Raw genomic sequence first — 14,776 nt, forward strand, 5'->3', positions numbered from 1 at the left:
GTGTGTGTGTGTGTGTGTGTGTGTGTGTCGTATTTCTGTGCATGCATGGTGTGTGTGTCTCTGTGTGTTGTGTTTCTGTCTGTGTGTGTCCAGCTCGTGACAGATGTCCTGGCTGGGAGGCAGCCCCATGGCGGGAAGCTCAGCCAGCGTTGCGCGCCCACCATGGCCTCACGACCAAACTATTTAGTGAGAAGGGGCGGCTGCCATTGTGACAGCGACCCGTTGAATTAAATATGAATGTCCAGACGGTCACTCGGAGTGCTGAGAACGTACCCAACGCCCCGGGGATGACAATCGCGGCCCTGTGCTCCCGCCGCGGCCCGGAGAAAGCGACCTCTGTGCCCTGTCCTTTAGCTCTCGGAGGCGGGGGTTGGTGAGGGGTGGCTGTAAGGATTCCGGCGCGGGCGAGGTCGGTAAGGGCGGACATGCTGTTTGACGCCATGCCCTCCAGTTGAAAAGATGAATATTGATAAGCCGCATATTTCCATACGTGGGATAACTGAGGGAACTGTTTGAGGCAGCGTGAGACTGGGAGATCGGCCCGTGGAGGATAGCGTCGCGTTGGTGTTTTGTAATTAAAAACAAGCTGCAAAACAACAAACAGAGAAATATCTTAGCCATTGGAAAGAAGTTAGGCTACACAAACCCCCAAAACCTGTCGGATGCAAGGCAGGCCTCGCAAGTTCCTGACCATCCTCTTGTCTACGCAAGGGATTTTCCCAGAAGTCCTCTTAATGTTGATTATAAACAATGCCGTGAGTTTAGTTAGTCCTCAGACCAAACCAGCAAACTTAACTAAACAAATCCACGAAACACATGTGCCATTCATTGTAGGCCTACCCTTTATCTCAGTAGTAGCATTTGACTGCGGGTTCAAATCCCCCTTCTACAGCGCTTTGGATAAAAGCGTCTCGTAAATGCATACGGTCTTCTGACATTGTTTGACCGATACACTTAGGAGAAGCTACAGGGAAATAACGTGACGTATCTGAGCATGGGTGAACAAACACGGCTTTGACCTTGTGAACGAATTCTCTTGTGTTCACCTGAAAGGTGTTCCGTGTGTGTATGTGTGCGCATGTGTGTGCGTTGTGCGTGTATGCCTTTGTGAATGTGTGTGTACCTCTGTGTGTGTGTTGTGTGTGCGTTTGCGGAATGCCTTCCGCTGTGTGGCTGGTTTACCAAACAGAAACACATTTGACTGCGATACATTAACAGGGTGGCGGAACCTGTTTGCGCCTCCTGTGAACGCCTGTCATGCTGCCGTGCTGACTGGCACAGAGCTAGCCGTGATTTCAGCTGTGACACTCAGAAACTTCTCCACTTCGGATAGAATTGCTCACACCTCATCACCATCAGCATTACAGACTACAGGTACGTTTTCAGTTTTATGTAATGTGTTTATTTGATCAAGTTCTGCTATGGATAGGTATCACTTGGTGATATTTCCTGGTAGGATTTCTCATGAGATTTTGGGAAACGGTCTCACTTGAACCAATAAGATTTATTTCTGAACCGTCATGGGTCTTGGTAGAGTCAGTTTTCCCTGGATCTTAAAGAAGGGCTAATTGGATTGTGATGTGGTGTTGGAACAGCAAAGCAATCAAGCTGACCCAAAACCATCCTTATTGTGACCGTCACCACACTACAGTCAACAGTAGCGTCTTAATTACACTGGACTCATTGATTTCCCTCGAGGTGTGTAAGTCATAACTTGAGTTTGAACACAAAGTGATACACATGGGTTTCTAAACTAGAAACACGTTTCTATAAGTCCTTCCTCCTCACTGACATGACTATGGAATGAGGATGAGAATGACAAGAATGGATGACAAACCATTTATCCTAAATTGTATTCATTTAGAAGATGCTTTTAGTGACAAGTAATAACATAACAAATAATGTGTAATGAAGTACTTCAGAAGATCAAGTAACAGAAGCCTAGTTCTCAGAGTCAAGGAACTGTATTTAGCAACCACAGTGACCATCTCAGCTACCAGGTGAGGAGAACAAAAATAGAATACTACATCGCAATAATAACATGTGAATTAGGCCTACTCATCGTAAAAACCTTCTGGCTGTTTTGTTTTCTGCGTTCTGCCTCCAGGTTAGCATGTTCGTCTGTGAGTATTAGTGAGTCAGCTCTTTTCCTGTTGATGGTTTTTGTAGGAGTGTCGGGGGATCGTTTTGACAGCTTCCTGAGTTTTGTCTTTTAAATGAGTTCCCACTTGCTCCCTGGCAGGTCGCTATTGTTCCCCTTCTTGTCTTGCAGCATTACTTAATTAGTGGTTTTACATGGTTACGAGTCGTGCTGGAGACATCGTAAGATAAAGTGTAAAGAGTTCTTTAAAGTTGTGAATTCCTTTTATGACTCCATTATCTGCCCCCCCTCACCTCACCCGATCACCCACACCCCGACTCTCACCCCTTCAGCCATTCTACCTCAGAACAACGCCCCCTCCCTGCGCACACACACACACACACACACACACAGCCCAGGGAATGCAGCCCTCTTCGTCCAACCTGTTTTTCTTTTTTTTGGTTCTTCATCCTTCTCTTCATTGTGTCTTGGAGAGAGGATCTGTGTGAGCCTTCGGTTCAGCAGAGTAACCAGGTCACTGACAGTGTGACGCAGGTTAAGCCTCGAGCGCTCTCCTGTGTGTGTGTGTCTGTATGTATGTGAGTGTGTGCACGCGTGTGCATGTGTGTGTCTGTCTGTATGTGTGTCTGTGTGTGCGTGTGTCTGTCTGTGTGTCTGTGTGTGTGTCTGTCTGTCTGTCTGTGTGTATGTGTGTGCGTGTGTCTGTCTGTGTGTCTGTGTGTGTGTGTGTCTGTCTGTGTGTCTGTGTGTGCGTGTGTCTGTCTGTGTGTGTGTGTGTCTGTCTGTGTGTCTGTGTGTGCGTGTGTCTGTGTGTCTGTGTGTGTGTGTGTCTGTCTGTGTGTGTGTGTGTCTGTCTGTGTGTGTGTGTGTCTGTCTGTGTGTCTGTGTGTGTGTCTGTCTGTATGTGTGTCTGTGTGTGCGTGTGTCTGTCTGTGTGTCTGTGTGTGCGTGTGTCTGTCTGTGTGTCTGTGTGTGCGTGTGTCTGTGTGTGCGTGTGTCTGTGTGTGCGTGTGTCTGTCTGTGTGTGTGTCTGTGTGTGTGTCTGTCTGTGTGTCTGTGTGTGCGTGTGTCTGTGTGTGCGTGTGTCTGTGTGTGTGTGTGTGTGTCTGTGTGTGTGTGTGTGTGTGTTATGAGCTGTCAAACCTTGTGACACATCTGGTCCCAGTGGAGGGAGGGCGTCACTATGACGATAGATGAACAGCGGCGGCTATCAGCACTACGCTATCACTGCTGCGTTTTCACAGTTTAACAAGGCGAGGTTTGGAATGGACGTCATATTTCGTAGCATGGTGTATTGCCTGTCACAGAGTTGCTGAGCGGACGGCCACGGAGATCCGGACCGGGATGAAAAAAGTCGGGTGAATGTCACTGCATTGTGTTTTATTTTCTGTTTCACCTTTGTCCAGGGGCGTAGCCACGTGGTGGCCAGGGGGGGCCACGGCCACCATTGGTCAGAGAATGGCCACCCTGCCGGCCCCCTCCCCCTTTTTTTTTTTTAAACGCTCCTGAACAGAAATGGTATAAAGCTGAAAAAATGCATGAGTATTTTTTCTATAAAGTCGTCTTATATTGTCATTTGTCACTTACGCTACTAGCCCCATATTCGCAACATGTTGGGCCACGCCCCCATCAACAGCACAAGACGCAAACCAACGTTCCTGCATTCTGACAGCGCTTCAATGGAGACTAGCAGCTAACCACTGGATACTGTTAGAAAACTGCTGCTCTGAGTGATGCAGTGTGTGAGTTTTAAAATAGTAGTTTTTGACAAGTGCCACCACAAATAAAAGACTGGCCAGAGCTGGCCCCCCCAGAAATAATGTCCTGGCTACGCCCCTGCCTTGGTCATTTAACATGACTTGCAGAGCGGCAACAACGTACCGGGCATTGTAATGTCATCTTGATGACGAATCATTTTCCTCCATAAGAGGGAATACCTTAATTGTTTCAAAGGTTTGCAGACTGAGTCACGGCTAGGTGGCTGGAACAAGATAGGCTAGATATAGGCAAAAGGTCAAGCCGTATTTCATTAGGAGTTTATGACATCTGACAAATAAACTGGTGCTCAGTTACCTAAGTAGAAACCTATAAAAGATCATATACTATAACTCCCTCCAGGTCTGTCACTCTCGTCTTCATTTGTAGACACACTGACACTGAGAGCGTGAGAGTTAGAGAGAGGGAGGGGGGGCGAGAGAGGGGGGGGGGGAGAGAGAGAGAGGGGAGAGAGGGAAAGAGAGAAAGAGGAGAGAGCATTGTCACTATCATGGTAATTAGTGGGAAGGCGTTATTGGCGTAATTGAGCGCATCTGAATAATGAATGAGTGGGAAGAGGTTTCAGGCTTGTCTGTCTGTGCGTCATAGTGCTACGGGATGAGGCTTCGTTAAGACACCAACCGCGAGGACTACTAGGAGATCGAGGAGAGAAAAGTGCGGTACCGGAACTGTATAGCGCGAGGGGAACATTCTCATGCACCGACCACCAAGTCATTTACAACAGTGATAAAGGTCTGAGTTTTTGATTGTTTTCGGAGACTTTTACGCACATTGCATTTGCAGCCGTTTGAACGCGACTGGGTTAGATTAATCGTTACCGTATGAACGAACATAGATTGATAATTTTTCCTCATAACTTCTTTACACTAGTTTAGGCCTACTGCTGCGGTGTTGTCATGACGTGTAGTAGCCTAGGTGTTTTTAAATGCTATTGCATTTTTAGGTAATTTGCTGACTGCATGCTGAACTTATTTCACCATCAACATGTGTCACGGGATGAGATAACAAGTATTTTGTAACAGTTTTTGTATTTGAGTATTCATTTCCTCCGTTAAGTAATCTGTTTGCCTATACATATAGCCTAAGTCCTTTTCTTACTTTTTTCCTTATCTTTTGTGAAGATATTTGGGGTCAAGTATTTAAATAGGACGCAAAAAGGCATTTAGATTCAATTTCGAACTTCAGTCCCCGCGGGCTGTTTCTGCTGTCTGGACTTGCCTGCTAGAAACTAGCTTTCCAACACCTGCTGTTTATAATTATCATTCCAAATCAAAATACTTCCTTTCAGTTGTCTTTCTTCGTGGAAAGACGGCGTCTAACCAGCTGGAACGATAGTTCAGTCAATAAAGAACCAAAAAAAAAGACAAATAGGCCTACTAATTGTTCCGGGAGTAACACGGTACGTAGGAATGATTTGCAGGACCTGATGTTAGTTTCCTCCAGGAACACAATGACTCTTATTGAGGGACTTGTTGCTCTTGTTGGTTAGAAGAAGTTAAATCAGTTACTTTCTGTTCATTATACTGTTGCTTGCTTTTTCTACAGGTTCACTCTTGCACTTTTTGAGGTTAATTGTAACTTGTTTAACTACATGCTCTTATGGTTCTTCCCATTGGCACTTATTTTGGTTTTCACAATGTATGCTGTTTTGGCTACCCACAATGTTTTGGGGCTATCTCGTTGTTATGATCAGTGACATATGCAGTTTTGTAAAGCTCTCTCTTGGAAGTCGCTTTGGATAAAAGCACCTGCTAAATTAATAAATGTAAATGTAAATAGTTTTCATCACGTTTTTAGGTAGGTTACTTTGGGAATCCTTAATATAGCCTATAGAGTATATGATTGTTCACTGCTTCATATCACACATCAGACGGGGTGCCGTGCACCTTCAGAGAGCAGTGTGACGGTATAGCCTACGGTACTCCCTCTGCGGTTATTTACCGACTCCGTGTGCAAACAGATCATTTTGTTGCCCTTGACCGAGAAACAAGCCAATTCCCACCTGAAGCATTCAGTCTGTCGGGAGGGGAGAGGGGCGCGGGGGAAACCGGGAAGGATAGAGGAGGGAGGGAGGAGGGAAGTTGGCGACAGCTATGCAAACTGGCCTCAAATCTCCGCCTGATCAGCCAAGCCGAGTTGACAGAACCGCCTCATTCCCAGGATTGTTTTCATCCTGCACGGTCACCCATGTGACCCAGAGCCGGTGTGGAGCGCGCTCTGTTGTCAACGCGCTGGATTGATCAGACCAAGATTAACGTTATATCCCGCTAATCTATCAATCCCAGATGGGTTTCCCAGATGGCCGTCCTCCTAAAACTCCAAACCAAGGATTTTATCCCCCTATAATGCAATTTCGCCAATTAATGCAATTCAGCCGATAAACGCATTGTCAGAGTTTCTAGACGGACAGTAAAAGCCTGTAGTAGGCCTATCTAGTAGGCTATGTATTATGTAGATTGAACGTTGTTTCTCATTCTTAGATAACGGGTCCGGTGATCAAATCCCGTTACCGGGCTGTTCGTGTCAAACTATTAAATAACAGATCCGCCATATGTAAATACCTGCCCAGGACATTCGCCTCGCGGAGAGGAAAGTACGAGACAACATGACGTGGACACATCTCTTTAAAGTGTAGTTCATCAAGATCAGATGACAGTTCCACTAATTCTTCCTTGCACACCCTCTGTCCTGATTTGTTACAATGTGTTCCTTTAACTTTTTACCTACAGCGACAAATAAGGGGTGAAATCGAACCTGCGAATATTTGATCTTCAGTCAAATGCTCTATCATCACTGAGCTAGTCACAGAGAAAAGGTATAAGCAGTATTTTTCTACCTGTGAGTTTTATTGAGCTGGAGGTGGATAGTTTTCTACTCTCAGAGTCAGATTGGTTACTGTAGGGTTAGTGTATTTGTCGATGTTGTGGAGACCTGATTTATGGCTCCTAGTATCTGCTGGTCCCTGAGGACTGGGCTAACATTTGCATACCAGACTTGCCCTGTTTCCCACTGGGGGTGCATGATGAAAAGAGTTCATCGCCACAGACCAACAAAACCTATACACACACACCACACACCACACACCACACACACACACACACACACACACACACACACACACAGTATCACGCTGTGTCCACAGCCAATTGTAAAATCAACGTCAGTGACAGCACTGGGGGTGGTCTGTTAGTCTTCATCGCTGCAGGGTCTGATCCTCCCCCCCTCCCTCCATCTATCTCCCCCCTCCCTCCTTCCCTCCCTCCCCCACCACCTCCTCCTCCCCCCCTCCGCCTCACTACCCTCCTCCCCTACCTCCTCCACCCCCACTCCTTCAATCCCTCCCTTCTCTCCCTCCCCCACCACCTCCTCCTCAACCTCTCCTCCTCACTATCCTCCTCCACCCCCACTCCTTCAATCCCTCCCTCCCCCTTCCTCCCCCTTCTCTGTCTCTGTGGTGATAACACATGTAGAAGCTCTTTGAGAAACAGCCCAGTGTTGTCAGTCCAGCGGTTGAGGCGCTGAGAGCAGATGAACTGTATTGGGAACATGGAGTGTGGGTTTAATGTGTGAGTGTGGATGTTTGTGTGTGTGTGTGTGTGGGTGTGTGTAATTGTATCTGCATGTGGGGATTAGAATAAAATGCGTTTTGATGCATTTGAAATGATCAGCCTCACTGCTGTGGTCTCACTGCTGTGTGTGTGTGTCATGTGTAATGTGGCCAACCATGTTGAAATGAGAATGAGGGAGAGAAGCATTCTGGGAGCCATTTAGAGGAAGCTCACAATCTGAACATTGTATCTGGACAGAGAGGGGGCGGCAGTGTGTGTGTGTCTCTGAGTTCCTGTGTGTGTCTGACTGTACATATGTGTGTGTGAGTGTACGTGTGTTTGTGTCTTCTGTGTGTATGTGTGTGTGTACAGTACATTGGGAGCATGAGGCGTATAAATACTAAGACCTCACCCTGTTGCAGCCTCGCTGATGAGGCATGTGCTGTTGATTTTGCCGCTGGTGGATCTTCTGAAGGTTGTGGAAGATCAGCCGGGAGGGCTCACCCTGTCTGTGGACCAGCCGGGAGGGCTCACCCTGTCTGTGGACCAGCCGGGAGGGCTCACCCTGTCTGTGGACCCAGCCGGGAGGGCTCACCCTGTCTGTGGACCAGCCGGGAGGGCTCACCCTGTCTGTGGACCAGCCGGGAGGGCTCACCCTGTCTGTGGACCAGCCGGGAGGGCTCACCCTGTCTGTGGACCAGCCGGGAGGGCTCACCCTGTCTGTGGACACAGCCGGGAGGGCTCACCCTGTCTGTGGACCCAGCCGGGAGGGCTCACCCTGTCTGTGGATCAGCTTCACTTGAGCATGGCTCTTTCAGCCTGCACACTTCTCAGTGGAGTTTGAACAAACTTTTAAATAGTTTTATACCTTTACTCTCCTCCCCCTCCCCCTCCCCCTCCCCCTCCCCCTCCCTCTCCTGGTCCAGTGAAGCAGGGCATGGCCGGCCAGCCGTTCCGGGCCACCTTCATCTGGGGCAGCATCATCTCCACCCTCCAGTCGGGCGTGGAGGTGAAGCGCCGACGCCACAACTTGAAGGCCTACCAGGACTGCTTCCTGGGGTCGGAGGCCGTGGACGTGGTCCTGGCCCACGTCATCCAGAGCCGTTTCTGCGGCGACGAAGAGGTGCCGCGCTCCAAGGCTGTGCGTCTGTGCCAGGCGCTCATGGACTCGCACGTGTTCGAGGGCGTGGGAACCTGCGTGTTCGGGAAGGAGAAGAGGAGGGCCACGTTCGAGGACAGCAGCTGCAGTCTCTACCGCTTCCTCGGCGGGGGGGCTGGTTCTCCCGGGCTGACCGGGTCGCACTCTACCAGCACTCTCGAGAGCGGCTACGACTCCCCCAGCATTGACAGGAACAGCCATCCCAGCGAACGGTACACCCCTCAGCTTGATGTTTTTAGCCTTAAAAGAGAGAGGGCAGTTTGGGATCGGAGGTAGGGGGGAGGTAGGGGAGAGACAGAGGGGGGAGGGGTAGATGGGAGGTAGGGGAGAGGTAGGACACGTGTCCCCTGCAGGCTGACAGTGATCTCCAGGACTGGACCTTCATACAGCCTCTCCTGGAAACCTGATTAAACTGCGTCTCTTAAACACACAAACAGAAGTCGGATAAAATCGTGACAATGGGAACATTTTCAGTCAAACTAATTTGTTTCGGGTCTGATTAGAATCCAACCAAAATGGTCTCTCAGAAATAAGTGCTTAATTTAGATGCCTGCGACTGAAAAACATGTTGGTCCCAGAAATAGAAACCGTCCTTGATTATCTCAATCATGTCGGCTGATTGTGGATGCTCTGCTCCTCTCCAGACAAGAGTTTCCCAGCTACATCACACACTCGCCGGTGAAAACAGACAAGTCCCTGGAAGAGGTCCTAGGGCACCTGTGCGTGAGCTCTACCATCACCCCCCAGATGGTCCACCTGGGGCTCTCCCAGGAACGTGAGTGGAGAGGGGGCGGGGCTTGTAAAGAAACACACAAGTCATATTTGTGTGTGTAGATGTGTGTGTATCTGTCTATATGTATTGTGTGTGTAAATGTATGATGTGTGTGTATGTGTGAGGTGTGTGAGTGTGTGTATATGTATTGTGTGTCTATTCACCCTCTCAGACATGGAGTTGTGCTCTTCTTCTTCTGCAGTGGTGGACGAGGTGTGGAGGCAGCAGGCGGTGAGCAGACTGCTGCTGCTGATAGAGCTCCCCCTGCTGGAGAACCTGCTGCAGGACAGCCCCACACACACACCCCCCCTGCACGGCCTGGACAGTGACCCAGACCTGCTCTCCTCCTCCAGCTACTTGGACAGAGAGGTGCTCAAGGCCTTCAGCGAGGCACAGTAAGCAAACACACACACACACACACACACATATACACACACATATACACACACATAATTCAAACCCTAACACCTCTCCCTTTTCTCTCTCTCTCTCTCTCTCTCTCTCTCTCTCTCTCTCTCTCTCTCTCTCTCTCTCTCTCTCTCTCTCTCTCTCTCTCTCTCTCTCTCTCTCTCTCTCTCTCTCTCTCTCTCTCTCTCTCTCTCCCCCCCTCTCCCTCTCCCTCTCCCTCTCCCTCTCCCTCTCCCTCCCTCCCTCCCCCCCAGGGCTGATGAGTGGTTGTCAGCAGCCGTAGACTGTCTGGAGTTCCTCCCGGACCAGCTGGTAGTGGAGGTGAGCCGAGCTCTGGGCTGCTGCTCTGAGGACCGCGGCCAGAGCAAGAGGCTGCTGTACGGGCTGATGGCCCGGGAGTATGGAGCCCAGCGCCCACCCCTGCTGTGCAACCACGTCTTCGACATCCACACCGGGATCTCTGACCTGCTGGGTGAGCACCGGGGGGGAGGGTGAGCACCGGGGGGGAGGGTGGGGGAGGGTGAGCACCGGGGGGGAGGGTGGGGGAGGGTGAGCACCGGGGGGGAGGGTGGGGGAGGGTGAGCACCGTGGGGGAGGGTGAGCACCGGGGGGGAGGGTGGGGGAGGGTGAGCACCGGGGGGGAGGGTGGGGGAGGGTGGGGGAGGGTGAGCACCGGGGGGGAGGGTGGGGGAGGGTGAGCACCGGGGGGGAGGGTGGGGGAGGGTGAGTACCGGGGGGGGGGGGTGGGGGAGGGTGAGCACCGGGGGGGAGGGTGGGGGAGGGTGAGCACCGGGGGGGAGGGTGGGGGAGGGTGAGCACCGGGGGGGAGGGTGGGGGAGGGTGGGGGAGGGTGAGCACCGGGGGGGAGGGTGGGGGAGGGTGAGCACCAGGGGGGAGGGTGGGGGAGGGTGAGCACCGGGGGGGAGGGTGGGGGAGGGTGAGAACCGGGGGGAGGGGGGGAGGTGGGGGAGAGGTGCTGTGGTAGCAGTGTTCAGTTCCTCTTCAGAGATAGCAACTAAAACACCGGCCGACCTCATTACACCTGAGGAGTATAAACCTGTAAATCTGTTGGCTCCTGGCAACACTGAACTAACTTTAGACTGTGTGTGTGTTTGTACCTGTGTGTGTGTACCTACGTGTACCTGGGGGGTCAGATGGCTGAGCGGTTAGGGAGTCCGGCTATTAATCAGAAGGTTGTTGGTTCGAATCCCGTCCGTGCCAAATGACGTTGTGTTCTTGGGCAAGGCACTTCACCCTACTTGCCTCGGGGAGAATGTCCCTGTACTTACTGTAAGTCACTAAGCTCGTCTGCTAAATGATTCAATGTAATGTACCTGTGTGTGTGTGTGTGTGTGTGCTAGTGAACGGGAAGCAGCAGCAGGCCCTGGAGGCGCTGCAGGTGTGTGTGAGGCTGCAGGACGGGCGCAGCAGGGAGGAACTACGGAGGCTGCTGAGGTTCATGGCTGTGGCCGCCAAATCGCAGGAGGTCAAACTACACCCTGAGGTGAGGGGGGAGGTGTGTGTGTGTGAGGCTGCGTGTGTGTCTGCGTGTGTGTCTGTGTGTGTCTGCATTTGTGTGTCTGTGTGTGTGTCTGCGTGTGTGTCTGTGTGTCTGTGTGTATGCACACAACATTTGACATAATCAGTGTTTTCCAAATTTATGACATCATAATAAGGAAGTATTCCTATTTCTATGTTACCATCAGGCCAGTATAATATCACAGTGTAGTGGTGGTAATGTTTAGATAACGAGCAAACAGACTGCCTGGAATCACTCTTTGAGCTTTGTGAACAAAAGGAACGTTCTGTTCAGCACTACAGATCTTATCTTATTTGTGCTTCGCTTTGGATAAAAGGGTCTGCTAAATAACCACATTTAGGCTACATGAGCCTCTAAACTGGAGTTGGTAATAATAATCAGGTTTAAAAAAAATATTGTAATATATAATCATATATTAATGATTATAATATTCATTTAGCAGATCCTTTTCATCCCCAGGCAAAGTAAAGTACAGGAGGAATTTGAACCCGTGCTCTAACCGCTAAGCTCTCTGTCCCCTCCCTGGTGTCTCAGATAGAGAACAGGATGGCGGTGAAGAGGTCGTTCTCCAGGGCCCTCGTCTGTCCTGCACGTCTGGCCAAGGGCAAGGTGGACCTGATGGTGCTGTTTCTGCTGGACAACCACTCGGACCTGTTCAAGGTGTGTGTGTGTGTGTGTGTGTGTGTTGGGGGCATGATCAATATAATTTATTGTCATTGTGCGCCATTTCGCATTTCCTGGCTATCATGCAAAACACACGTAAGCTAGTCTACGAAGCTACCATGGAGCAAGGAAGAAGGCAACAAGAAGAATGGCAACGTTATTGATATCAGCGTGTCGGCGATGTCGACATGACTGAGAATAGAGACATTGTTGATCACCCATGGCCATATATGAGGGAGATGTTTGAATTATGTTGTTACACTGTTGTTACGCTGTTGTTACACTGTTGTGTACTATACTGAATGTGTGCTTTCACTTTGTGTGTATGTATGTGTGCGTTTGTTTGCATGTGTGTATTAATGTTTGTGCGAGTGCATGCGTGCTACAGATAAACGGCTCTCATAGTTTACCAACTCCATTTATTGTCTGTCTATTTCCCAAACATGTTGATCGACATTAAAAGGTGATTCACAAAGAAGGCCGTCCACTTCCTCATGTGTGTCTCATCTCCTCTCCCGGCTCCGGGGGAGCAGGAGAGACAGATCTCTAGGACCTAGCCAGGCGACACAATCTCCCAGCCCTGATAGAGTCCTCATCCCAACCCCACTTCCCTTACAGCACAGACTGTTTTGTTTGTGAGGTCACACAGAGGAAAGGGACAGTCTTTTATGGTTGTATAAAAACAGCTGCCAAGTGCAGATGAAATCAGGACACGAAAGGAAGGTTTCCCCTGAACCTGTTCCTCCCTGTCTTCCTCCAGATTCCCGTGTCGCTGCACAAGCTAGTGAGCGACAGGCTGACCGACATTGTGAAGGGCAAGGATGCGGACGTCAGCACAGGTTTGTACCGACAATTTGAACCCGGGTCGCTGTGGTAAGGCCTCGGCCTATGTCAGTGTTTTTTGGATCAACACATCGAATTTATCTTTATTCCTCCTCCACCCCTCCCCCCTCTACCCTCTCCTCCCCTACTCCACCTCTTCCACCCCCTCCCCTCCACCCCCTTCCCAGGTCCCTCCTTCTGCAGTCGGGTCACAGGGAGGGCGTTTGAGGAGAACGCTCACCAGACCACGAAGGAGGAGTTGTGGTCACTGCTGAGGACGATCACAGAGAACCCCCGACTCTCCCCCAAGGAGAAGAGACGCTTGCTGGGACAGTTCTACAGGGGACACCCTGAGATCTTCATCCAGTACTTCGGCAGCAGGATCTCTAGCTGACGTGGAATCTGCTCCGTTGAGGGTTAGAAAAGTATTTTGTATGATATGTAAAGTCGCTCGACCGAAAACAAAGGTCTTGTAAATGTTGTAAGAAAAATGCACATATGTACAAACGGATTCTATTGACTTGAATGTGACAAAAAGATTAATGTGAAAGCTAATAAATATATTTTCTGTTGTTGTTTGAATATTTATCAGTTTATTGGGAGACTTAAGACATTTGATGCCACTCGATTCTCAAGACAAATCCCCATCAGGAAACGTAACTATTTAAACAAGCTACCCGTCAGTGTGAGCGACAGAACCAAGCAGGACAAACACTTATGTCTTCATTAAGCAGATACTTACCTACGTGTCACACAGTTCAACAGGGGATTTGAACTTGTAACCTCTCATTCTGCCATCACATGCTCTAACCACTAAGCTATACACCCTCACGTGGGTCAGCTAGACTTGTGGGCTTTCCTCTACACAACAGCCCCTTCTGCAGCCAGTTTATAGGTCAAAAGTTCAGCATATCCTGTTCCTATGAATGTAGTCTTTGTGGTTACGCAACATGGAGAGTGTCGGGAATAAAGACTTGAGGATGGGCCGAAGAAAGATTCACTCACTGTCATGCGCTCGCAAGCACAATAAGAGACACAGCAGTCGTGTCTGGAGGGGAAACGGACAGGCGGAAATTTGAAATCTCTAAATTTAAAAGTGATTTTCTGTTGTTGTAAATAGTTGCTGACATTCAGAAGAAGTATCCCTCGGGCTCTCTCCCTCTCTCTCCCTCTCTCTCCCTCTCTCTCCCTCTTTCTCTCTCTCGCCTTTGTCAGTCGTGACTCATGAGCAGGAACCTTTTTTCTTTTTTAATTATTTTGCACATCCTGTTATTTTATTTGTGGGTGTATGGCTTCTCCATGTACTTTACTGTCAGAACTTTGATTAAAACTTGTTTTTAAACGTGTTTTTATTCTGTAAATAAATTTGATATATTGATTCGATCATGGCCAGCTGGGGGCACATTGTGTCACGGATGGGAAGAAAAATTAGTTTAAATAATAAAGACAAAGAGTTTTTGATGCGAGTGTCGCACTTTAAAATACACCCAGATCATGAGATTAAACATTTTAATTGTTATTGTTTTAAACTGCTTCATTTTTGGTACTCTTGAATGGATGCGTTCATGAAATGTCTCCTAATGCTGTTGTCTTAGAGAGACAGTCCGTGCACTCATAACAACCACACAGATGTGTTGTCATGAGAAAAACACAGATGTGTTGTCATGACAAGGGACAGTCTGCTTACTCACTGTCGACCATGAGTGTGTTACTCATGGTGTTAGGAACTGAATCTAAACAGGCTGAATTTAAACTAATTGAGTTGATATCTTGACACTTGGCTCAGTGGATGCAACTGGGCAGAAGTGATGTGCTGATACCAGAAACATCTGCTGAAGTACAGCAACGAAGTATTTTTACTCTGTTACTTCCCATCTCTGCAACAGTGTAATGACAGTGTAATAACAGTGTAATAACAGTGCATAGATGGTAATTGGACCTCACATCATATTTATACATTAATACAAAAATACACTATATATAGAGA

The 14,776-nt window shown here is 49.0% G+C and overlaps 2 protein-coding genes across 3 annotated transcripts in view; one reads left to right on the top strand and one right to left on the bottom strand.

Moving 5' to 3' along the window:
- The window catches only part of LOC134028510 (apoptosis-associated speck-like protein containing a CARD), a 386,877-nt gene that overhangs the window by 183,333 nt on the left and 188,768 nt on the right, over positions 1–14,776 (bottom strand). The window lies entirely within an intron of this gene.
- Positions 1,249–13,371, top strand: depdc7a (DEP domain containing 7, paralog a). Of its 2 annotated transcripts, none has more exons than XM_062470970.1 (9): positions 1,249–1,374; positions 8,360–8,796; positions 9,229–9,359; positions 9,559–9,751; positions 10,019–10,236; positions 11,126–11,268; positions 11,839–11,964; positions 12,728–12,806; positions 12,978–13,371. In XM_062470970.1, exons 2-9 carry the CDS (start codon positions 8,363–8,365, stop codon positions 13,181–13,183), a joined length of 1,530 nt encoding a protein of 509 aa, XP_062326954.1. In that variant the 5' UTR covers positions 1,249–1,374; positions 8,360–8,362; the 3' UTR covers positions 13,184–13,371. The 2 variants fall into 2 exon arrangements, with proteins under 2 accessions (XP_062326954.1, XP_062326953.1); XM_062470969.1 differs by lacking the exon at positions 1,249–1,374 and adding an exon at positions 4,375–4,609 and having other exon boundaries at positions 8,352–8,796.

This window comes from Osmerus eperlanus, chromosome 10 (assembly GCF_963692335.1).
Source record: "Osmerus eperlanus chromosome 10, fOsmEpe2.1, whole genome shotgun sequence".
Lineage (NCBI taxonomy): Eukaryota > Metazoa > Chordata > Actinopteri > Osmeriformes > Osmeridae > Osmerus > Osmerus eperlanus.

Excerpts from the sequence above, each read along its gene's own strand:
- depdc7a (XM_062470970.1), top strand. The coding sequence starts at position 8,363 with ATGGCCGGCCAGCCGTTCCGGGCCACCTTCATCTGGGGCAGCATCATC. Across the intron at positions 8,797-9,228 it reads AACAGCCATCCCAGCGAACG|ACAAGAGTTTCCCAGCTACA; the intron begins GTACACCCCTCA and ends GCTCCTCTCCAG. Across the intron at positions 11,965-12,727 it reads ACCACTCGGACCTGTTCAAG|ATTCCCGTGTCGCTGCACAA; the intron begins GTGTGTGTGTGT and ends GTCTTCCTCCAG.